Below are 25,159 nucleotides of genomic sequence, written 5' to 3' on the forward strand. Positions count from 1 at the left end.
AATATGAAACTATTTTATTGGTAGCTCTTCAGCAGTATCTACAATAAAATAATATACAATATGCACTTTCAAATTGAAACAAGGTTTTCACCTGGTCCCCTCTGAACCAATTTGCTACAAATACTAAATAAAATGATTTTACAGACTATATGGCAGAAAAAAATGCATGCACATTTGTTGTATATAGAGCTACAAAACACTTGTAAATCTGAATAAGTTGCCATTAAGGATCACTATTAACTACCAAATTTTATAAAACATTTGATCCAATACACAGAAAGCAGTATCAAATGTTTTCTTATCATAAACAAAGTGAATAGCACTTTTGCTTTCTTCTTTATGCAAAACATATTACTTTTAAGGTAACCAAACTTATCTTAATAGGACTCAATAGGAGTTTTCCACTTTTGTTAAATCAAATATCATACATATATTAAGAAAGGGGGGGGGGAAGGGAAGAAGAGAATCCAAACAATTATTGTGCTTCATCCTCTGGGCAAGAATGCCAAGTTAATCGTTCTTCATAAAAAGCAATTACAATCTGAGGACATTTCACATTAGCTTCTTTAGCTAATACCAGGTCAGCTTCATCTGAGTCTTTCCTGTTTTAAGAAAGAATGTCCAATTAATATATTAAAAACTATTTCTAATGTCAACTGAAGATATCCTTGACTCACATAGACCTGTTTGTGTCCTATTATTAGTTTTTACAATTTATTTAACAAATTTGTATAGCTGTCCATCTCACAAAAAGTGACTGGGCAATATACAACAATCCTTCCCCTTTAGCCTTGACATCATTAGCATCATTTATGACATTTATAATTCGCTATTATCCCTAAGCTTTGTGGTTAATACTTCATTTTAACTAAGCATATGTATAAATTACATATAAATCATGTATTATAAGAGAGAATTATACTATAGGGAACAGTTTTTCATTTCTTTAGGTAGAACTCACTCTAATCATGGCTAAACTGCCATGAAGTTAAAATCTCCATTTGTTTCTCTGGAGTGCTAATCTTAATCATAACTACTCACATCTGCACATAGCTTATCCCTGTGCATTTCTATTTCAAATTATCTATGTGGTTGTTAAAAGTTGGAATCAACCAACCAACCAATCAATCAATCAAAGCATGGATTAACATTCTTTTTCAGGCAAGCAGATTTGAATGTATAAGAGTTTTCATGTTTCAAAAGAGATGCTTTGAAATGCACAACAGCTCCTATGAAACAGGTCTTTGAATAATGAAAAACAGCTATGTCTTTTTATACCAACTCTATAATCCAAAAAAGATGTAGCTGCCTCAATTATTTCATTTTATATATTTCAAAGCATCTCCTTTGATTGTATCTCAGCTCTGATATTATTCATATTAAGTAACAGAATTACAGAAGTTTTAAGAATTCCTACTCTAATCATTCAAAATCTGTTAGTCTGTGTTAAGGATGGCTGGTAGATAACTTTGACTAGATTCTAAATCAATAGGATTGAAATGGTAATTTATGAATACAGTTACCAAATTTTAAAGATCTAATGAGAATTAATCACTACAAAGTCAGTGTAATGTGCTCCCAAAAACAAGTAGAAAGAAATTAGGCTTTTATGCCTTACAGAATAACAAAATAATTTTAATAACTGTGGTCAGATACATTAATATTACAAGTCAGATTGTTTACCTGTGATAAAATTATAATAGGTTTTCTGACTTCTTAAATAGTATGGTATGATTTATCAACATTAAAAAAGAAAAAGTAACCTAACAAAATCCCTTAAACGTTATTGACTAGTTTGTAGTAGCAGAAAAAATAATATTTCTTAAGTTTAATAGAAATCATATTGTAATCTAAACATTCTAATCTATTGCTTACCATTTCATAAGAAACATAAGTTCTCCACTGCTATCTGTGGCTCCAATTATTCGTTCAGGATCAAGACCTCGTGCAAATCCCCTGGGTTTATCAACCTGTTGGAGTAAATATTTAGAGAATTGTAAATCCTTCCATTATCTTCTGATTATGGGGGAAAAAAAACAGCATATGATCTCTCAATACATTCAGAACAGTATAAGTTAAGAGCTGGCCTGTGGACTACATGTATTTCTCAAAAGTGACTTGCAATCTGCTGCAGCTCCTATGCCAAGTTTTAAGCATCCTGTTGACCAGGATTTTTCTTATTGTCATCTTTTGGAGAAGTTCAATATTACATTTCCCCTACCATTCTAGGACTGAGATATCCGTTTCAAATCCTTTCCTAAGAAATTTCCCAGGAATGAAATGACAGTAAGTAACTGTAATAAAGTCATCTTCAGAAGCAGAATTGCTGAAGAAACTGGGACCATGCAGAGGGATCTGGCATATATGTATGTAAAAGAGGATTCAATTTGTAAAGTACAAGCACATTATGCCTGTAACATATATGTTAGGAATGATCCATGAAAACTGAGCCTTTAACAAGGGGCTAAGACATAACTATTCTTGGTGTATATGGTCCTCCCTTGCCTTCTCTATTCATATTTGAATGTCTGTTTAATGTTTTCATTAACTTACAGAATCCCTCTTTTTCTTTGATTTGCTGTCCTCAGATTCACTATCTGAAAGGGATTTTCTTTTGGTACCTTCTGTTTTTTCTTTACCAGCTTTCTGAGAATTCAGAAAAGCTTCTATTAACTCTGGACAATCCAAATTTTCTTCAGGCTCCCATGTGTTATCAGCACTAAAAAAAAAAGAATTTGGTAAACAAAAAAATAAAAACCTGTTATCAGGGCTTAACCTGAAGGTCCACAAGTCATAGTTACACATGAAATCGAAATTATCTGCTTAATTCCTAAAACAGTTCAAGTGTCAATTTGTTTTCAAAATCCATTTCTGTAGACTAGTTGCTAGAGTAGCTAAATCAAGTTGAAATTATACTGGATAATTTTTTCAGACAAAATGTATTAAATATAATATAGAATGTCACATGCAGTTCCCAGCCAGTGTTTTTGCAGTCAACTATTATTGCTAAAACTTGACAATGCCAATCTTCCAGATTCTGACATCCTAATCGCCCCAAAGGTTTGGAAAAAAATGTGGAAAAAAAAATAGATTTTACCTAGAAATCCAGGAAAAAAATAATATAAATAATATAACCTAGCATTAACAATATAGTTTTCAATTCATTCAAAAATATAAATTGAGGTCACCTGGTTACCAAAATGTTGCTCAACCCTGCTACAAACTGAACAATGCAACGTTATGACATGTGGCTTGTAGAATACACTCAAAATAACAACCAGAGATAATTAGTAAGTGGAAAAATGAATTCTAGGATGTTTGTTTTATTTTCTTGAAATGCTACAGTACATTGTAACCCAATACTATAAGCATTTACAATCAACAGAAGGAAAATTAAAAAAAAATAATGTTAATTATTAAACACTTTCCCTGCTGATCTGAGTAAATTTAAGTGCCATAATTGAGCGTTATACTTTGATAGCATGAATTCATTTTTTAATTTCCAAAACAGAATGGGTCATTACTGAAAGTAACATGCTTAACAAGTTGTCTGCTTTTTTCCCCCCTACAGCTGAAGAGTATTCCTGGAAGAAATATTAAAATTTTAACAGTACAGAGAATAAATCCTTTGAATAAAATGATGCTGACTGCTTGGCAAACATGTTTAGGATTGCACTGTATATTGCTACTTCCACAAGAGACAGATTATTCATAGGCTATACAACTCAAGCACAATCCAGTAGAAAATGCAGCATTTACCACAACTCTATCAATATTAAGAAGGGAAGCCAGTTTTATATTGAAAAATAGCCTGCCTATTTTCCATCCATATTGGAGCTGAATCCAGAAGTTCAGAGTATATGAACTTGACTTTTCCTGAAATTGGTGATAGCAATCTTTTCATATATCTTTGCAGAATTCTTCAATTTAACACTGATATTGAAAATATTTTAGAAAAAAAAATGTATGAAATTCCTTACTCAGTAAATCCCTTCCATTTTAAGAAGTACTCCACCTTGCCATTAACTACACGTCGATCCAGGACTTTTTCTACAACAAATTCTTCAGGTTCTGCTTCTTCAACTTTTTTACCCTTGCCATTCTGTTTTTTCCCCATTTTATGCTATAAAACAAAATCATTTGCACATATATTTAATACCTATGCTGCACCTTTATTTCAACTGAGAAATTTTTAAACTCTTTTCAGCAAGACCTAAATTTATTTATTTTTATTTTTTTAAAAAGCCTGTATTCTGTGCATTTCTTATCCCTCTCTTATTCCAACATCCTAAACATTTTATTCAGAATTACTGTTAGTCATTCCATTTTTATGGATTAGTGTTAAAAAAAACTTGTCTAACAGAAGGCAAACCAAACAAATTTGGGGTAAATACTAGAAAGAGAAGAGAAACTCCCTGAGTTAGCATCCATAAGGAAACATAGATTGCAATGTTAATAGCAATCATCAATAGTCCAAAGCAGTTTAGAAGCTTTCAATTGCTAAGTATGAACATTTATAATTACATACATGCATCATTTCAACTCTTATTAGACACTGAAGATATACATTCAAGAGCAGTTTTTAACATAGTTGAAACTTCTTAACTAATACAAACATCTTTTGTATCAGCAATGTTAGCACTAATAAACTTATTTAATCAAACTCAAGAAGTTTAAAAGGTTGAAAATGGCTTTAAATTCCATAAAAAAGCAATTAGCAGCCAATTATTATTAGATAGCAAATTATTACATCCACATCATCCTCAAAGCATTCCAACATCAATAAACACAATTGGGTAAGATGTTATTGTCTATAATTTGTCTATACACTGTTCAGTTTATTATTGTAATGTTAGAAGTAGTTGCAGTTCTATTAGAAATAAATGCAGAGCTTGGTTACAATTTTGGATGCAAACCATAATGGGTAGTTCAAAATAGGTAATACAGTGACAGTAAAGGGGCCACACTAAGCCTCACAAATATATGAGAAATATCTGATTAAGAGAAACAATACCAAGGTCTTCCAATTCCAAGTTTCATGAACTTCAATATGGGGCCATACCTTTTCTTTAGAATTGTGTTCTTATGATATCTTTTGGAAATGAAGAGTGTCAAAATGTTTTGAAATCAATATGATAGTTTAGATTCTGAGCTAACGCTAAATACTCTATTCACTAATACTAGCAGAATTATGTATAAATGAATGATCAACATTTCTAAAAAATATAAATGAAAAAAAAGTGATTGCTGCTTTGATGGGATGACAATTTTGAGAAAATTGGAATATATTCTTTATCCAAGTTACCTTGCTATTTTATAATAGAAATTTTATCTATCTTACATGGAATACAATTCTGTATCTCTGAATTATGATCCTAGGACTGTTTATTTTCAATTAAGTGGAGTTAGGATTGCAATCTCAAAAAATATATTTTATAATACAGGTAATCCTCGATTTACAACCACAATTGAGCCCAGAATTTATGTTGCTAAGTGAGAAATTTGTTAAGTGAGTTTTGCCCCATTTTACGGCTTTTCTTGCCACATTTGTTAAGTGAATCACTGCAGTTGTTAAATTAGCAACACAGTTGTTAAGTGAATCTGGATTCCCCATTGACTTCGTTTGTCTGAAGGTTGCAAAAGATGTCATAACTCTGGGACACTGCAACTCTCCTAAATATGAATCAGTTGTCGACGATCTAAATGTAAATCATGTGACTATGGGGATGCTGCAACGATCATAAGTGTGAAAAATGGTCATAAGTTGCTTTTTTCAGTGCCATTTTAACTTTGAACAGTCACTAAACAAACTGTTGTAAGTCAAGGACTAACTACATTAGGTTTCACAGAAGTTTGAGGGGAGGTAAAAAGATTAAATGCAAAGGACCAGTGATACCTGATACTGGCTTGCAGCACCCAGAAAAATTAATCATTAAAAGATAAACAGAAAGTCACAGTTAATAAAAATCTTGATATCTTCTTTTTACATAAATGGTAACATCTAATGATTGGGATGTTATTGTTGGGTATATTTACAGTCTGCATAAAAATGATCTAGCATTATATGCTAGATAGACTAAATAAGCAATGTCTTAAAATTGACAAACACTAAAGGTCAAATTATTAGTTCATTTCTACAATCTACTTAAAAACTTGGGAATATACCACAAAAAAATTCAAAAGTTAAAATACAAATACACACACACACACGACATTTTACTATATTTTCCCAATCCCTCTATATATACAACTACACTTCCAGTCCAAAAACAGTTATTTCCAGTCATGTTTTAGAATTCATCTGTATGTATAAAATTATGCTTAATTCTATATTCATTCAAATATATCAAGTTAAACTAGTATGTCAAAGTGACATTCAGTATTTGCACTTTTGGCAAAGATTTAGAGGCAACATTAGTGCTATCTTTTTTAGACTAAGGTTTTTATTCTACATACAAAAGCACAATCCTATTTTGGTTGATGTACTAGTGAATATACAAGATTACTAATAAAATCATCCAATCTTCTAGGCTATGTATCAAAATAAAAGATGTACATCATAGGGTTTGTGGAAAATACTGCCACCAGAATCAATATATTTTTCTCTAATATAAACAGCATTTTTAGGAATACTAGTTCTAAAGGTGTTCTAAAATTATTGGTCAAAGCATGTCTTTTTAAGAAAATAGATACAAAGTTAGTCTTAAAAACAAATCTTTATTTCCTTGTTCTACATCTGAAGCAACTTTTCCCTATAAACAGATAGCAATATTATACTAAAGACACTAATAAGCATATACTATATTCTAGTGATATGGATTCTGAAATGACTAAACTTGCTTTATCCTTTTAATGCAAGCTCTCGCACCCAACAAACCAAACCATTCCACAAAGAATTAAGTTTCACTGTTTTTAATGGGGATTTGCCCATGACAACTACAGTCCTATTCATATTTTTCTGGGATTAAAGCCCTTCAAATCAAAGGAAATTCATACTGGAACAAATTCTAAGAATCAGCTAATAGAGAAGACCTTGCTGATCTTTGAACTTGGTTGTTTTCTTGCAAATGTTTCATTACCCAACATCATCAGTGATAGTTAAGGAGCATGGCTTGCCCTGTCTATGTTGGTGAGGGGGTCTTTAGTTGGGCTCTTTACTGTTGGCTTGTTTGGCAGTTCCTTGATTAGGGTATTGTTAACCTGATTGTTGGTTTGTTGTTAATCTTGAGTTAATCTATGTTCCTCTGGCTGCTGATTATTGATGGGAAGGTATTTTAGCCTTTTTGTTCCCTTTTTGGCTTGATTGTCTTTTGCACGGTATACAGATACTGTTTATGTGTCCATTGATGGCTAATTTGTCAACAAGCCAGACTTCTAGAAATTCTCTAGTGTTTTTGCCCATAGCTTGTTCTAGAATGGTCAGTTTCCCAGTTGAACCTATGTTAAGTCTGTTGTGAAATTAAGGAGTTTTAATCATGTCTTCTGACTGCTAGTTGATGTTCATGGATGCGTTCTGCTAGTTTTCTGCCTCTTTGTCTGATATAGTGGCTGCTGCAGTCGTTACAGTCTATGTCAGTGGTTCTCAACCTTCCTAATGCCACGACCCCCAACCATGTGGTCCTAAGTTGAGGACTACCTGTATTTCTCTGCGGGCGGAGCAGGAGGAGGCGCACATACTCCGCCTCCTCTCCTGCAGTTGGAGCGCACGCTGGGCAGGCCGAGGGTGCATGCAGGCCGTCGCCCAGCAACCGCCTCGGCCCAGGAGCGCCGTGCATGCATGGTGCCGCCCCCTGCACCGGCTGAGGCGTAGCGGGCAAGTGGCAGCGATGGCGCAGGGCGACCACCAGCTGGGCCACCAGCTGGTCCAGCTCAAGGGAGGTAAGGTATCCGCCGGGCCCCACGCAGGCCAACAACCCTCCCTGCGCCCGCCGGCCTCCCACCTCTGGTCCTCTTTTACTTACATTTAGTAGTTGCTCAGCAGGGAGGGGTGGAAACGTCCAGAAAGCTCAGCTGCAGACAACCTGCAGCACCGTTTGCAGAATGGGACTTTTGGCGGGCTCAGCAGGGCAGAGACAGCCTGGACAATTCCTATTGGCTTTTGAAAGCCAATAGAATTAGACTCTATTCAAGAGAGTTTAATTCTATTGGCTTTCGAAAGCCAATAGAATAGAGTCTCTTGAATAGAGTCTATTCTATTGGCTTTCAAAAGCCAACAGAATAAGAGGGAGTAGCACAGCTAAGGAAAAGGGGAAAAAATGGCAGACTTAACTGTGACCATCCTAAACCAAGCCAAATTCAAAAATGCTAGGGAATTTCTAGAAGCCTGGCGCTGACAAATTAGCGATCAGTAGATACATAGATATAAACAATATCTACATACTATGCAAAAGAGACTATCAACAAGCCGAAAAGGGGATCAAAAGACTGACATCTTCCCATCAGCAAGCAGCACTCAGAGGAGCATAAATTAATTCAAAGATTAATATCAAACCAACAATCAAACAAACAATACCTCAATCAAGGAACTGCCAAACAAGGCAACAGTAAACAGCCCAACAAACGGAAGGTCTAAGACTATAGAAAACATGGACAGCGCAAGCCACTAGAATTTAAATTGAAAGCAAACCTTACCTCTTCACTAGTAATAATGTTACCTAATTTAGCTATGAAATGTCTGCAAAAAACAACCAAGTTCAAAGAGCACCAAAGACCCCTCATTTCAATCGAGCTACAAATATTCTCCTCTACCAGCTAATAGACCTTGCCCACTGATTCTCATCATTGGTGATGCTCACTCTTCTAATACATCATTTTCCCATGATCTAATTCTTAGGAGATAGAAAAGGAGATACAGTCCCAGGAACTGTGCTCAGGTTTGAAACTAAACTAAATAGCAAGAACCTGATTCTTCTCTTCTATCCCCCAATCTCAGCAAAAATTTCTGAAACACAAATTTATTTAAATCAAGATATTTTACATTAACTTGGTTAGTTTTGCATCTGTTCCTTTAGTTTTATAGCCTGTATAATAACTTACACAACTCAGCATATAACAATGCTTGGCTGACCTTATTTAGTCTCAGAAGCTAAGCAGAATCAGGCCTTAATATTTGGATGAGAAACCTCCTGGGCTGTAGGCTAGACTGGGAAGTCAAACAAATATCTATGGTAAGAGTACAGCAGGGGAAAACACTTCTGTTTTCTTGCCAAGAAAACTGCATGGACATTCCACAAAGTCATCAACAGGAGATTTTACCTATGATTTACACAATTGTTGCTTTTCAATATAAGAGAAACAAATTAAGTATATAATCACATTACTTAAATCCTATTCCTTAATAAACTTGGATTATATGCTTTCTCATGCAGAGGTGAACTAATATAGCAAATTTGTTCGAGCCAGAATATGCATATTTTTGAGATGCCTTATTTTTAATTCGAGTATTTTAACAGAATAATGCTGGATAGGAGAGATGTGGATGTATCTTTTTGCATAGAGATGCCAACAATAAATCTGAAGAAATACGATGGTAAAATCCTTACATATTTTAGATAGTCAAGAACTTACCAATGTAGATTTATTGGTGGCCATTTTTACTGAAGACTTGCTGAACTTTTACTAGAAAAATGCATGACAAAAGGAATGTTGCATTATATGAAGGAAGGCATCTCAATACAAATACGGTTCTTTTCTATTCACAGACATATGCACACACATCATTAACAAAGGCTGAAGTTCTGTTTCCATTATTTAGGCATTATTTGGGGTTTGCTAAGACATACCTTGTATATCATACACGGCTAATCTAATACTGAACACAAGTTTATAGGAAAACCTTATTTTCAAAATCTTAAGACAATGTGCTGTGATAAAATATATTTTCAAGAGAAAGATCCAATATTGTAGAACGCTTAATTTCGACTTATGTATAGTAAATAATCATTGAAAAGGATTTCAGAATTATAGTTGCATAAGGTATAAAAACAACTGTGCATCATAAATATGGTAATCATAATACAGCTTGAACTTAATTTATAAGCATTGGACGTCTGCACCTTGATTGTCCTCGAACTTCTCTACAATTTAAAATTTGGAATGATTTCTTTGCAAACCTATAAAGAACATAAGTCATGAGATTCAGTAAAGAAAAAAAAACCCAAGACACAAAGCCTGGCATCTCATAGATACTATTTCACAGCTGTTTTAAGTCACTGGGATTTTGCACCGGGATTACATTTAGAATAAATGGAGGCGTGATTAAGAAACGCCTGCCGTAAAGAAAAACTGTAAAGGGCGCCCTAAGCACGAGGTACGCCAGCGAAGGCGGGTGGGTAGGAAATGATCCCGGATGAGAATTCCGTAAGCAAACGAAGGAGAGGTAGGAAACACCTAACCACCTCGGTCCTTCAGGACGACTGCCTGGCATTATACCCCACATCGATAAGCTGCGAAAGACATTTCATGTCTTGCCCCGCATGCTCAACAGCATCCATTTGAAATGCTAAAGCCTCAGCGGTTAGTCCTTTTTAAAAATTAAGTCCACGCCTCCAAATCCTGCTTTGCACGCGGCCTGGACCTTGCCCACATGCAGGAAACGGGGGAGGGAAAAGATCTGCCGGTCACTAGTGATAATGCCTCATTGGTCTCAGAAGTGTTTGCACCTCAGCAGTAAAAATATGCCAGTTCCAATCTCGGAGCTCGACCGTTCGCCACCGCTCCGTCCCGCTAGAAGGAAAGAGCCGAGCAGGGGGAAGGCCTGGCAAGAAGTCGAAAGGCCGTACTGGGAAACCCCGCGCCTCTTTTCAAGCTTGTCAATCCGCCCGGGAGAGGGAGCCGCGAGAGAAAATGGAGGAGAGCAAAATGAGGCCACGCCTGACAGCATTTCTCAGGAGTTACGTAAAATGTAAGCTCAGCATGAGACAGACAGACAGACAGACAGACACACACACACAGAGAGAGAGAGAGAGAGAGAGAGAGATACAAACAAAGAGATTCCCCACCAGTTCTCTCCTACGTTACTATTTATCACCGAATTAGGAAAGATGTGAAGGAACGAGAGGGAAAAGGAGAGCGAAAGATACGGACTTCAATGGTGCCCAACGATTCAGCTCCCCTGTAGTCTCCTGGCTCCCGGCGCGCTCTGAAGCAGCAGCAACATATGAGGGGGCGGGGAAAGAAGTGAGAGGGCGACGGAGGCAGCCCCGCCCGGAGCTGCTGCTAGTGCTGCGGCAACCTGGTCAGAAGGCGGGACGGCCAGACTCGAATAGCGCAGCTGCGCGCAGCAAACGCCACCCTCTTTCGTTCCCGCCCTCATTGCGTCGCCAGCCGAGTCGTTGGCCGCTCCGCGCACTCTTCTTGCCGCCGCCGTCGCGTACGCCGCGCCCTACCGAGGAGATCGTCGGACACAGGCGAGCCTGGAGGGTCGATTCGGCAACTACACCGCCCACAGGACAAAAACATTTGCCTCTTCCTTTATTTCCTTTTTTTAATTGCCGTCCGAAATGCCTCGCGGAGACCGGGAGAGCGATTGGGTGAGTGAGGTAACGGATGGCGTGGTTTAATAATGGCCGACTTTTTTTCCCCTCTCCAAACATTCATTGTGTCTTTAACGGGTTCTTTCGCGGGCGGTGGGCGGGCAAGTCTTCCAAAGCCAGGAGGAAGAGAAAATGGCGGGCGAGGGGCGAAGGGGGGGGGATGCTGAATTCGATTCCCAACGCTTTTAAAAGCGGCGCGGAAGATTGTGGAGGGAGGGAGGCGAAGCCATGAGCATTTTAATGGCGGCCTGTTGCATGTTCGCTGAACGTTTCCCTCAGGCACTTATCTGGCCAACAGATACAGTAAAATGCAAAATAGGAAAACAGTGGAGAGGCGGCTTTTTTTCCGTAGTATATTTAGATGTCAAAAAATACTCATTTACCATAATCGAGGTAGCAAATAAGATGGTAGGTTAAAGGGAAAAATGGAGTCTTCATTATATCCATAACATTTTGGCGCGATTATTGTTCGCCGATCTTCTTAGGCAATTTACGGGGAAAAAATTGGCGATGGCCTTTTGTTGCTTTTGAGGGTTTCCCGGAAATTATAGAAAAGGGTCCAGATGTGATTTTTCGGACGATTGCATCCGTAGACTAAGAAAACTCTTGATAACGAGATATTACTGCAGCTTTAATAATATATTTAATACATACACCTATTTTATTGTATATAAATATACATAAATAATACACTGAAGTAATTTATATGTTTAATTACATCATTGTTTCCAATGCATAGTATCAATCCGACAAATAATTATATGTATTTACTCAACATTCTATACACGACAATGTTTCACGTGGTTATTATACCTCCTAAAATAGGAGAGGGTTCTGTGAATATTCAAATACGCAAGAGTTAAGGCCGCCATTTGTGATAGAGTCGTATTCTGAAACTGCATTACGCGAAATGTGTAGCTGATACAATGTGGAAATAAAAAGTTCGTAGGATTGTTGCGGAAACGGTTATTTGGATGGCGCGTTGGTGCCTGTTAGGGTACCTAAATGCGGCACAATACGCCATTAGCGTAGGATCTAGAGATGACGCATAACTTGTTCGTTGGAACACTTGGTGGCGCAATTGGCGGGACTTGGTGTCTTACAAGGAAAGACGTTAATGGAGAGGAAGGTTCTGGAAGGGCCGGCGGCCGTTGGTAAAAAGGGGAGGGGACAATTATGGCGAATTCGTCTCCTTAAATCCGGTAGAGAGCTGGAAGTCAGTAATATTTCGCTCTACATATGAGGACGGGAGAAAAATGGACATACAGGTCCTAAATGAACAAGTCTAGAGCGAAAGCGCAACTTTGATGCCTCTTTAATACGGTACTACAAAGGGAGGGGAGAACGCATGCGCAGAAGGGAATAATGTACTCGTCCTCCTGGGAACGAGTCTCCTCCCTCCGTCGGTGTTCGTCGGCGCCATTTTCTCTTATAGTCCGCTGAGGAGCTCGGGTTGTCGGAACCGTCACATGGCGGAGCCATCTTCGGTTGGGAGGCGGAGACTCGGCTGGTCTCAATCTTAACCGCTTCAGAGGTGAACCTGAATCTTAACCGCTTCAGAGGTGAACCTGATTAAACCTACTTTTTCAAATGATTTCTTGTTTCAGAATCACACTCTTAACGCGTGTAGCGGGATAAATCGGTATCTAAATATACCATCATATATTTTAACGTCTACTTATGCAGAGGATTGCATACACTTTACGCAGCCATGTTTTAGTCTAGAAAGTTATGCAAACCAACTGCTATAGTTATTTATGATTCAATTAGAAATTAGATTTGTAACGCCTATATTATGCTTTATGTATGAAATTTTAGTATTGCTACAATTTTTTTAAAAAATCAGATTTTCGTAACGGGGTTACAAATGGACTAATTTAAGGATAACCTATTGAAGAATATTGTATTGGGGACTTAGTCCATCGTGATAAAAATTCAGAAATTTGGTAATACTTTTTCTAATGTTTATTAAAGGTTTTTTGAGGGTTTTAAAAAATATTTGTTAGAAACTGCCTACAACAACCCTTAAATAAAATAAAATTGTCTTGTATTTGATTACTTAGAATTCATTTTCTCAAGTAGAAAAAATGATCAGTTCTCCCATGATTTTCTGGTTACATATCTAAGCAGATGCTTTAGATAGTAATGCCACTTAAATTTTATCCTTTGAAAACGTAATATTAATCTAAACTTCAGGGAGTTTTTTTTTAACTTAACTGCTGGCTACATTGTTATTTAAAAACTCCCTTTAGTCAGAAGGGCCTACTCACAAATTTCTATTGAAATATCTATTACAATAAATATTTGAAGAGTTAACCAACTTTCTCCATCAAACCTTTACACACCTCAAGACATTTGAATGAATTTATTTGAATGAATAAATAAAATTATAATTTAAATAAAGGAGAAAATTTTCTTTTCAATTTAGTTGCATTTTTTGGAAGTAATGACACCTTGCAATTCATTTTTATTTCAATTAAGTGATACCAGCTACTTTATTCTCCTTCAATTCTATATTGTAAAAAACCAGTTATTACAGTCTGTCAGCTTTTGCATTAAAAATATAGCAAAAGTGTATAGCAAAACTAACATTAATACTAAAAATATTGTGATTTCTATGGATTGCCAACCAAAACAGATCAATTTACTTTTCAACTTAGATTCAATCTTCTTTACAATTTAGATTATTATTTCAGATTGTTAACTTTACAGAACACCCAAGATGATGTAGACTATCCTATGTTTTAGTTACATTGTTCAACATTTTTTTTTAAAAAAAATCCAATTTTGTGAAAGGTGTAAAACTTCAGATTTTTTTTTTTAATCAGAGGGAAAAGGAGCAGTTCCGCAAACTATTCATTGGCGGCCTAAGCTTTGAAACAACAGAAGAAAGTTTGAGAAACTACTATGAGCAATGGGGAAAATTAACAGATTGTGTGGTAAGTTTTGTTTGTTTATATATATATATATATGTTTTCTGAGGTTTTCGCGGGTGTTTGTATGTAGGTCTTTGGTTGTTCGGGTTTTCTCCCGCGTAAAATTGGAAGTGTCTTGGCACTGCCAAGACACTTCCAATTTTACGCGGGAGAAAACCTGAACAACCAAAGACCTACATATATATATATATATTGAGTACTTGATTTAGGTTGTCTAATCCTGTGGCTGTAGAATAACAATTTGTGTACTTCTGCCAAGTTTTGAAAATAAAGAGGATGGTAAGCCAAAATAATGGTTGGTTTTTGTTTTAGTATTTACTATAGCTGCATAGATAGGTCAAGGGTTATAAGAGTATAGAAATTCAGGGCTCATGAAATACATTTTATTTATTGGATTTTTTTTATAAGTAACTCAAGGAATCAAACATACCTAATATTCCTCCTTTCTATTTACCCCACAACACAACCCTGTGAGGTAGGATTGGTTAGAGAGAGAGTGACAGGCCCAAGGTTACCCTAGTTGATTTTCCTGCCCAAGGCAGGACTAGAAGCCAAACTGGCTCTCATATATAAATGCTTTGTTACCTTTAAGAATATTATGTGACATTTTGAGCTATAAAAAGACAATTTCTCTTGAAAATGATGCTTATACCCAATATTCATGTACGCTCTTAGCACAGTAATTTTAATATAAATACCCAAGTAACTGTATTGAAGAAGTAATTTGAGGTAATAGACTAATAGTGATTTGCAAGTGTATACAATTTATCTATTTTAAACAATAGAAATGTAGATATTACTATAATATATACATTGCTGAGTTTTTCATTTAAAATAGTTTTGTTTTAAAAAATATTGAGGGTGAATCAATTATTTTTCATTTTTAAAAATTGTGGTTTTATCAATGATAAATAGTATAAATGTTAGAAATGACTGTCAATAATACTTCAATAAGTCAAGAAGATTGTTTTAAATTTGTCATCTTGTAGGTAATGAGAGATCCTGCAAGCAAACGCTCACGGGGATTTGGTTTTGTAACATTTTCATCTATGGCTGAAGTCGATGCAGCAATGGCTGCCAGGCCTCATTCAATTGATGGAAGAGTAGTTGAACCAAAAAGGGCTGTAGCCAGAGAGGTACGTTTTGAGTTGTGGGTTAGCATTACAAAATGCTTTTCTACTGTGCTCTTTTATAAAGGCAGTGGTTTTTAAAGCATAAATAGGGCAGCATTTTAAGCCCTTCAGATGTTGCTAGATTCCAAGCTGTAGATAATATATTTCATAGGAGAACAGTAGTCTATGAACTGCATATCATCACATCCATTAGGTAAGAAAATGGAAATTAAGTTAAAGAATACAATGTTCAGTAAAATAATAAAAATAGAGTTGAAGTAGTAATGGTGACAAAGGGGCTAATTCATTATATTAGGAAGAAATTTAGTGATATTTTAGAGCAGTGAGGGCAATTCATGACCAGAATTATTTTGCATTTTTTTCAAAGATAATGTGAACTGTCACTGTCCCGACTTTGAAACAAGGCTGCTTTGAGATTGAAAAATTTTCTATGGTTGGAATGCAAAATATTTTTTTCAGATCTTTACCAATGAAATCCCTGATTTGCAAAGTCCATGGAATAAATCACTTTCAAATTTCTCTCCTTTATCCAATAATCAACCCCTTAATTTATAACACTATTAATTGTCCCCAGGGGGAAAGATGATGTCTGCCCTTATCTTAGCATTTTTCAGTTTTTAAAAAGTTTCAGTATACTGTTTTTTAAGGAATCTGGGAAGCCTGGAGCTCATGTTACTGTAAAAAAATTATTTGTTGGTGGAATTAAAGAAGACACTGAAGAACATCACCTCAGAGACTACTTTTCAGAATATGGAAAAATCGACACAATTGAAATAATTACAGACAGACAATCTGGCAAAAAGAGAGGCTTTGGATTTGTAACTTTTGATGACCATGATCCTGTGGATAAAATTGTGTGTAAGTATCCAGAAATATTTTAAAGTATGTGAGATTGCAGTTAAATTTGTATATGTGTGTTTTTTTCCAAAAGTAAGACCTAGCCCGAAAATAAGCCCTAGTTTTGGGGCAAGGCGCATGCCTAAAAATCAAACTAGGGCAGGGGTGGAGCTGCCCCATGTACCCTGCACCTCTTTACCGTTGCAGCCAGGCCTCCCATGAATTGACACTTGCCTCGCTGGCCCACTTCTGTGGCAGAAAGAAATGCCTCTACAGCTGAGAATGGAGTTCTGGCCTGCATTTCACTGTCAGAGGCCTTCCAAAAAGGCCTCTGTAGCCAAGAACCAAGCTATCGATTCAATCCATAGCTCAATTCTTGGCTGCAGAGGCATTTCCAGAAGAAGTGAACTGGCTTGGGGCTGTCGTTGCTGGGACGGTGAGGTGAGACCATGGAAAAGACACCCCCTGAAAATAAGACCTGATGCTCATTCCTTTTTGGGAGACAAAAAAAACCCCAGATCTTGTTTTTGGGGAAATGTGTGTGTGTGTGAATATTAAAGTCAGTTATGTTTGTATTACTGTTAGTAGTTATTTTTAGTTAGTCTGAAAGCAAATTTGTTACCTTGCAAAGATAGATAACAATCAGAGGTAAGTAATAGAAGAAACACTTAAAATGAATTGGTTAGCATTTAAGAGCAGTGTTTCGATAAAGTGGCTATATTTTACTATTTGGACAATTGATGAGGCTTGACTCAACCATGTTACTTACCATATATGCCGGCGTACAAGGCGACCCGGCGTGTAAGACGACCCCTATCTTTATCCCCGAGCCGCATTCCTAGAACATCGTCTTATACGCCGGAAACTACCAGTATTTCCGGCGTATAAGACGACCCCCGTCTTTGGCGCCGATTTCAGCGCTCGTGGAAGTCGCCTTATACGCCGGCATTTACAGTAACTAAATTGATTCATTTAACAACTGGCAAGAAAAATCAAAATGGGTCAAAGCTCATTGATAGCAATCTTGCTTAACAACAAAAATGTTGAGCTCAATTGCTGTTGTAAATTGAGGACTATTGATATATTTACCAAGCATTCAAATTTTTGGTTATGTGACCATGGAGCTAGTGCAATAGTATAAGTGAAAATAGATCATAAATCATTATTCATTGCTGTTGTAACTTTGATCTTTATGCAAATCGTTGCAAGCAGAGGACTATCTGTATTTTGAAAAATAGTGGCATAGCGGCCAAAGACTGCATAATTGCTGAAGCTATCCAAATTGATATATAAAGCTCTGAAATTTCAGAATAAATATTGGCTGCATGTTAGAGTATACTAACAAATTTATCATTACTGCAGAAAAAATGCCTACTACCTTATTTATGAAAATCACTGAAGTTTGGACTGAATAACTGTAAAATTAACATATAGTGGGTAGATTAACATATAGGGGTAGAATGGTAGACCCACCTTTCTTCAAATGAGATTTGCTCATCCTTCCTGCAATTATTTCAAAAAGCTCTTCACACTTGATGTTGTAACCAGTGATACAATTGAATTGCATCTTCTGATTACAGTTCATTTCCATTTTGCTAATCTTGTTTACTATGTAAAGTTAAGTTGAAGTTTTTATTGTGTGTCTAAAATTTTATATTTTAACAGTGCAGAAATACCACACAATCAATGGACATAATGCAGAAGTAAGAAAGGCTTTATCACGGCAAGAAATGCAAGAAGTTCAGAGTTCAAGGAGTGGAAGGGGAGGTATGTTTGAATTGCATTATATTTAAATTAGTTATTTTTTAAAATAATAATAGTGGTAATTTGTTAAAATATATTTTCAGGTAATTTTGGCTTTGGAGATTCACGTGGAGGTGGTGGAAACTTTGGTCCAGGACCAGGAAGCAACTTCAGAGGTGGATCTGGTAAGTTAGAAAACCACTCACTGCCTAATATAGTGATGGTGAACCTTTTGGAGTGCCCAAACTGCAACCCAAAATCCACTTACGCATAGTCGGGTGCTGGGTGGGTGTGGCCCAGGGTTGGGCGTGGCTGCAGTGGTAACGGCAGACTGGGTGGGACTAAAAAGTTCAATCAATCAATTCCAACTTCTGCGAGATCTTTTTTTTCCCCCGCGAGAGGTTGAAATTGACTGATTGAAATTTATTTTTTTTTTGCACACAGCGGCAGAGGCCTAAAGCGAAAAGGTTTTATAAAATCCAGCTGAAGGCCTAGGACTGGGGCAACAGCACGCGTGCCCACAAAGAGGGCTCTGAGTGCCCGCTCTGGCACCCGTGCCGTAGGTTCGCTACTACTGGTCTAATATCTTCTATTGCATATTTTTGGTCCAGGACTCCATAAAATTAACAGCAAAAAGTAACTTCTGGCAGTCAGGCAGATTTGAACATTGTTTTATAAGGATTTGACTTATAATGAAGCTAACTTAAAAATAGTTTCTTCCACAGATGGCTATGGAGGTGGTCGTGGATTTGGTGATGGATACAATGGATATGGAGGGGGACCAGGAGGTTAGTCTAATTAATATTTTTATTTTGAGATGCTGAAAAGATTTTTAAAAATTAATAATGAAATTGCAATATCATTTACATTAATAATACAAATTATGTAGTGGATGTTTTGTTTGCATCTAAAAATTAACTAAAATGTTAAAAGTATTGGGATCTTCAACCAGTTTTATGTCTGTTTTTCTATTTAAATGTTGAATATTCACAATAGCATGTGTAAATACTGATTGAGGGCTAGTTTGGCTTAGTTGAGGCACCATGCTAGAAACCAGAAGGCTGTACATTCTAGTCCTAATCTAGGCATAAAGCCAGCCAAATGGGCCAGTAATTCATAGTCAACCCTAGAAAGGAAGCAAACTGTAGATAACTTAGACTGTTGCAAAGAAAATGGCATGGACTGGTCCAGGTACTAGAAGTTAAGGTTCACTTGAAGATACCCAAATTAATGTAAAGTACATTATAAGTATTATATCATTATAATAATATAATGTATTATTTTATATTACAAGTATTCAAACAATAGTTAATTGCTGAACCAAGACATAGATACTAACATAAATTTACTACAATTAATACATGAAAAAAAAATGGTGACAATCCCTTGATTTTAAAATGGAAATCATTGAGGGTGTACGAGTATCACCTATCCTTCTCTCGGCTTTCCTTGAAGTATTTTGCAAACTAGACTGGGCAAAAGATGGAATAAAAATCAATGGCACCTATTTAAGTCATTTAAGATTTGCAGATGATATTCTCTAGATGCAGAAGAGTTACAAAGACATAATACAAGAGCTGCAGAAAGCAGGAGAACCATTTGCCTTAAAATTAAACCTGAAAAAGAGCCAGGTTATGTTTAATAAATTCACCAAAGAAAGAATATATATATATATATATATATATATATATATATATATATATATATATATATGGAAAAAAAACTAGATGTAGTAGACCATGTGGTTGGCAGGCATTCGGCAAGCTAAGCATAATTTTCAAGAACAATCTCCCCCTATGCCTGAAAAGAAGTTTTCAGTTGATGTGTGCTACCTGTTCTAATATATGTTGGAGAAACATGGACAGTAATCTCACAATCAATACAAAAGCTTCGAGTGACACAAAGCCATGGAAAGATACATGCTCAGCATTACAAGACAAGGTAGAAAGACCTGCACATGGATTAGAGTTGGGCTTTTTACCTTTTTACTAATTGTACCACTTTTAGGATATGGCAATATTCGAGTACCATCAGTTGCCTAGCAAGGTGTCAAAAACTTGACCAAAATGTAATAAAGTACAGGTAGTCCTCGACTTATAACAGATTATGATCATGTAATTGCTATCTTAAGATGAATTCACTTTATGTAAATATATTATAAGTATAGTTACGTAGTTTCATCTTGTAACAGGCGGCAATTTTGGAGGCAGTCCTGGTTATGGAGGAGGAAGAGGTGGATATGGTGGAGGAGGACCTGGGTACGGCAACCAGGGTGGGGGCTATGGAGGTGGCTATGACAACTATGGAGGAGGTAATGATTAAGTTATTTAAACATACATTTGAAATGAGAAGAGTTTCCTAAACTTGTTAAGAAATGTTTATGAATCATACCTAAATTTCAAAAAAAATAGGCTTTTCTCAAAAAATTATTGGAGTTAATGGTCAACAATGTCCATAAATTATTTTTATAAGATATATATTTTATATTCTTTCATTCTACATATGTAAAACTCAAGTACTAAGAACAAAGTTAGCATATAGTAAAAATATTTATAGTGTAAAATAAAATACTAATAGTACAAAATATAATAATGGTATAATGCAAGTTCATATAGAAATGCAAAAAACAATCCCCAAACCTTTCTTATATTGCCAGTTTTCTTTGCTTTCTTGTTAAAAACAGGTGTCTTGCATGTTTGTTTACACATCTTGTATTCACAGTAAAAATATCTTTCAAATGAACAAAATACTTCTTTATGCAGGCAATTATGGAGGTGGGAATTACAATGACTTTGGAAACTATAACCAACAGCCTTCAAACTATGGTCCAATGAAAAGTGGAAATTTTGGTGGAAGCAGGAATATGGGAGGACCATATGGTGGAGGTAACATGTTGAACAAAAAAGTATTTTCGTATTTCTTGTCCTTTGTTGATTAACTAACAAACAAAAAGAGCAAGTGAGATAGATCAATTTTTCTAAGCTGCTCTTTTCTGTTAATATAAGCCAATAGGTTAACTCAGTCCTCTGAAATAATATTCCTTCCAAGATTTAAACAGCATCCTATGTATATTTCGTACCCCTATAGTAAGTTTATTTAGTAGAAAATAACTTGAGTTGGACAGTCCTGAACATTCTTTATGTATTCAGTTATTTTTAAAATTTTCCTTCGTTAAATAAAATTATAAGTGATATGTTCATTTAAAGCATTTTGTTCTAGGAATATAATATGTATTCCTAGAATTAAATGTTCACATGTGACATAAGTATCAAAATGATTCTAAAATGAAAGTGTAATTTACAAGTGATAACTAGATATGGTAAATTTGGTAATAATCAAATACAATGCTTGCTTTTCTGCAAGCAGCAATCTGTCAATTTCTAACAGATTTCACAAAATAAAGAGAAATTGTTTAGAAAAAAGTTCTGTTACTAATTGATTTCTGTTTTTACTAACACAGGAAACTATGGTCCTGGAGGAAGTGGTGGAAGTGGGGGATATGGAGGGAGGAGTCGTTATTGAACTTCTGTAAGCTTTTCATGGGTGAGTGTACATTTAATACTAAAATTGCAGTTTTCCTTAGTTTTAGCTGCAGGGGTAAAAGCTTTTTAGGGTCATATTATCTTTCCTTTAAAAAAAAAATTGGGATAACTTCATAACCTATTTTTTTACTCTTTACTTCTGTTGAAACAGGCTTCACTGTATAAATAGGAGAGGATGAGCCCAGAGGTAACAGAACAGCTTCAGGTTTTCGAAATAACTTTGTTAAGGAAACACTTATCTCAGTCATGCATAAATATGCAGTGATATGGCAGAAGACACCAGAGCAGATGCAGAGAGCCATTTTGTGAATGGATTGGATTATTTAATATCATACCTTACTGTGGAGGAAGGATTGTAAAAATGCCTTTGAGACAGTTTCTTAGCTTTTTCATTGTTGTTTCTTTTTAGTGGTCTTTGTAAGAGTGTAGAAGCATTCCTTTGATAATGTTAAATTTGTAAGTTTCAGGTGACATGTGAAACCTTTTTTAAAAAAATTTCTCTAAAGTTTTGAAAAGCTATTAGCCAGGATCATGGTGTAATAAGACATAACGTTTTCCTTTGAAAAAATTTTAAGTACGTGTGTAGAGTTAAGAAGCTGTTGTACATTTATGATTTAATAAAATAATTCTAAAGGAAATGATGTGTAATTATAGATTTATTTAAAATATATTGTAAATTAAGGCAAGGAGTGGGTAGTAGAAGGTCCCACAAATATTATAAAGTTGTTGTTGTACATGTAAAATGTTGGTTAGATAATGTTTTTTTTTTGTAAATTACCAGATTAATATCTAGATAACTTAAGGGATATCTCTGCAAAGAGAAACACCTTTTTAGATCTTTTAGATGCTGCTTCTTCAATGGCAAGTAAAGGAAATATCCCCAGCGAGGTACTCTTCCAGGGACACAGGTCTAGTGCAAAAGAACTCTTGAGAACGGCAATTAAGTTCAGCCAGTCTTAAAAGCTGTGCTGTACTTCCGCAAAGCTTTAACTACAGTAGTTTTAAGGATGCCAACGAGAGCTGAGGGTTCTAGAGCAAAATAGTTCTAAGCTTCAGTTAAACTACTTTAGGTAAGATCTTATTTACTTTTCCTTTTTTAATATTCCAAAAACAAGAAACTAATATATGACAGTGTACTGTTTCAGTATAGTGGTTATATTATCTAGTTTAACATAGCAATGAACCAAGTTAACAACTGTGCACTGGAAAATTTAATAATTCTTGTTTTGATTTGGGGGTTTGGGTGTTCTGTTTTCATTTGTTTGTTGGTTTTACTTTTTGCTGTTATGTTTTGATTTATTTTTAACTTCAGCTGCTTAACCTATCTTTTTCCTACTGGAATCTAGCTTTATGCATCATGGACAAGCAATAGACCTGCTGAGCAAATGAACCAGCCAAGTGTCCATTAATGATTTGCAAGGGTTCCATCCCTGCTATGGGTAGTTAAAATGGTATGTTTTTAAAATGGTACAATACCTTGTTTTTACCCATTCTTATTTATAAAACCTAAAGTTGAAAACTATGGCTCTTCAGAATAGGGCAGTGGGATATCTGTTGTTCGGTACAACATATTTTAGTATTATAGAACTTGTGTTTGAATTTTATGTGTGAAAGTGAAGTTTATGCAGTCTTTGCATACAGAATCCTTCCCCTCGCTGGTCTTGTCAGCAGTATAGCAATATGAATTTAGTGAATTGAAGTATAATGTGGTATTCAAATTCAACTAGCTCACAAGTGTTTTCATTGCATATATTCTAATGCTGCACAATGTAAAATTCTGTTATTGAATGCTTGCTGTAGTTACCTTCAATATGGTGGACATGGAATCTTGTTTTAGAGGGATATTCTATTTAATATAAATTAATACTTTAATTCCAAAATCTTCACAATTTTAAATACTCTTATACTGCCCTTTAAAAGTTCTATGTTGCTTTGTACAACACGCACACTTAAAAGCCTGGCCTTGCCTCATCTGTTTTCTAGCCATTTGCTGATTTTTTTCCTGTGATACAAAGAGGCTTCTGATAAACTTCTTCAGATACTTTCTTTTTCTTTGGCAGGAAGGTGCCAATGCTGCAGGTAACTAATGAAGAAGTGCTCAACCACAGAAACTTCAAGAAATAAGATATTTCTTTATTCTTCATAAAATAGTTGGTTTTGCTTATTTTTATTAAACCCTTTATAGTTGATGATTTTAGTTGCAGCCTACTGTAATTTAATTTCAAAAGTTTACAAAATGAAGGCAGACATTTTCTAGAATTCAGACTGACAGGAAGTCAAGACTAATGTGAATATTTTGATTTTTATAAGTGTTATAATAAACTTTTGTTTAAAAAATATTCCTAGTCTGATACCATATTACCATTTTATGCGCATCCCAAATGATAAAACAGTTCTTCAATGCAGTGTGAGCTGTATCACATTACATATTTTTAGCATCATTGTATGTATTAATAATTTACAGCTGTAAGATAAAAAAATAGCGCAAAATACCACTAAGAAGAGAGGAAATACTATGCTTAACTACAGAGCTTTTGGGATCATATCTATCCTGTCTATCTTCCTTTAAGCCCAGTGACTGTGACATAGTATAGTCTAAGCATAGAAGAATGAAGAATCAGCTGCAGAACTAGTGCTTTGAAAGTCAAATATAACTGGGGTATACTACAGCATCCTACAGAATGGGACATATGGTCCCTTAGCACCTTAATGCAGATGCTACTTTTTTTTGGCATCAAAGAAAAAACATTGCCTATACTGCTAGAGAAAGCAACAATATTCTGAAAAGGTGCTTTTTCAGTGAGAATTGGTGAGAAACTAGATGGAATCTAGTTACAAAAATGAGGGGCAAAATGGCTGGTAATTTTATTTGTATATAGCCTTATGTTTGAATACATAATGCAATATATACAATAGCAACTGCAAAAACATCAGGTATAATGCATGGAAAGATTAAGTGTGTTTACCTGGTATAATTCTGTTCTGCCCCTTTTTAAGAACTAAAGTTAAATTTAAAGCTTCATAGAAGACAATATTGCTGCCAATTTTTTTAGTACGCTTGAAGTATTGGATTTTTATAAATAGGAAAGTAAAATCAGTGGAATATAGTTAACTTGGTCTTTGAAGGTAATGATAGAATAATCACATGCCCATTATGAACCCTAATTCCTCTTAAGGCATATTTTGTGAAAGACATTGAAATAAATGGCTGTATTAACGTTCGAAGTACAAGGCTGTTACAGGTAGTTCTCGGACTTAAGATTCAATGCTTAGCAACTGCTACAAAATTTTTAAAATTGGACAGTCACATGATGACCTGCTTAACAACCAGGTCATAACTTTGTATTTTATATGTAGTAAATATTTTTCCAAACAATAATATGGGAATCTTAATTGGATTGGAAATGATGCATATGTTTGTACCAGAGGGAGAT

The 25,159-nt window shown here is 35.5% G+C and overlaps 2 protein-coding genes across 12 annotated transcripts; one reads left to right on the top strand and one right to left on the bottom strand.

Annotated features, from left to right (window-relative positions):
* On the bottom strand, nucleotides 1-11,222 carry CBX3 (chromobox 3). 5 transcript variants are annotated; one of them, XM_039342050.1, is made up of 6 exons: nucleotides 11,086-11,222; nucleotides 9,568-9,618; nucleotides 3,981-4,123; nucleotides 2,554-2,719; nucleotides 1,876-1,970; nucleotides 1-602 (listed from the first exon to the last, which is right to left on the bottom strand). In XM_039342050.1, the coding sequence occupies exons 2-6, from the start codon at nucleotides 9,589-9,591 to the stop codon at nucleotides 476-478; spliced, it is 555 nt and encodes a 184-aa protein (XP_039197984.1). In that variant the 5' UTR covers nucleotides 9,592-9,618; nucleotides 11,086-11,222; the 3' UTR covers nucleotides 1-475. The 5 variants fall into 5 exon arrangements, with proteins under 5 accessions (XP_039197984.1, XP_039197985.1, XP_039197986.1 ...); XM_039342051.1 differs by having other exon boundaries at nucleotides 11,001-11,143; XM_039342052.1 differs by lacking the exon at nucleotides 11,086-11,222 and adding an exon at nucleotides 10,662-10,994.
* Nucleotides 11,223-11,341: 119 nt separating this feature from the next.
* On the top strand, nucleotides 11,342-24,064 carry HNRNPA2B1 (heterogeneous nuclear ribonucleoprotein A2/B1). Of its 7 annotated transcripts, XM_039342036.1 has the most exons (13): nucleotides 11,343-11,540; nucleotides 14,363-14,473; nucleotides 15,460-15,606; nucleotides 16,251-16,461; nucleotides 18,106-18,207; nucleotides 18,288-18,368; nucleotides 18,897-18,971; nucleotides 20,375-20,494; nucleotides 20,946-21,068; nucleotides 21,644-21,726; nucleotides 21,877-22,795; nucleotides 23,072-23,176; nucleotides 23,786-24,064. In XM_039342036.1, exons 1-10 carry the CDS (start codon nucleotides 11,502-11,504, stop codon nucleotides 21,703-21,705), a joined length of 1,071 nt encoding a protein of 356 aa, XP_039197970.1. In that variant the 5' UTR covers nucleotides 11,343-11,501; the 3' UTR covers nucleotides 21,706-21,726; nucleotides 21,877-22,795; nucleotides 23,072-23,176; nucleotides 23,786-24,064. The 7 variants fall into 7 exon arrangements, with proteins under 7 accessions (XP_039197972.1, XP_039197970.1, XP_039197969.1 ...); XM_039342038.1 differs by lacking the exon at nucleotides 21,877-22,795 and having other exon boundaries at nucleotides 11,342-11,540; XM_039342035.1 differs by having other exon boundaries at nucleotides 21,877-23,176.
* Nucleotides 24,065-25,159: the final 1,095 nt, after the last annotated feature.

The sequence above is a fragment of the Crotalus tigris genome, unplaced genomic scaffold (assembly GCF_016545835.1).
Source record: "Crotalus tigris isolate CLP2741 ecotype Arizona unplaced genomic scaffold, ASM1654583v1 scf7180000017774.6281472, whole genome shotgun sequence".
Lineage (NCBI taxonomy): Eukaryota > Metazoa > Chordata > Lepidosauria > Squamata > Viperidae > Crotalus > Crotalus tigris.

What these genes read in the sequence shown, in the direction of transcription:
- HNRNPA2B1 (XM_039342038.1), top strand. Translation starts at nt 11,502, where the DNA reads ATGCCTCGCGGAGACCGGGAGAGCGATTGGGTGAGTGAG. An exon ending in CAACTTCAGAGGTGGATCTG is followed by an intron (nt 18,369 to 18,896) that starts GTAAGTTAGAAA and finishes ACTTAAAAATAG; the next exon opens with TTTCTTCCACAGATGGCTAT. An exon ending in ATATGGAGGGGGACCAGGAG is followed by an intron (nt 18,972 to 20,374) that starts GTTAGTCTAATT and finishes ATCTTGTAACAG; the next exon opens with GCGGCAATTTTGGAGGCAGT.
- CBX3 (XM_039342050.1), bottom strand. Translation starts at nt 9,591, where the DNA reads ATGGCCACCAATAAATCTACATTG. An exon ending in AAATGGAAGGGATTTACTGA is followed by an intron (nt 2,720 to 3,980) that starts GTAAGGAATTTC and finishes TTTTTTTTTTAG; the next exon opens with TGCTGATAACACATGGGAGC. An exon ending in CTTATGTTTCTTATGAAATG is followed by an intron (nt 603 to 1,875) that starts GTAAGCAATAGA and finishes TTCTTAAAACAG; the next exon opens with GAAAGACTCAGATGAAGCTG.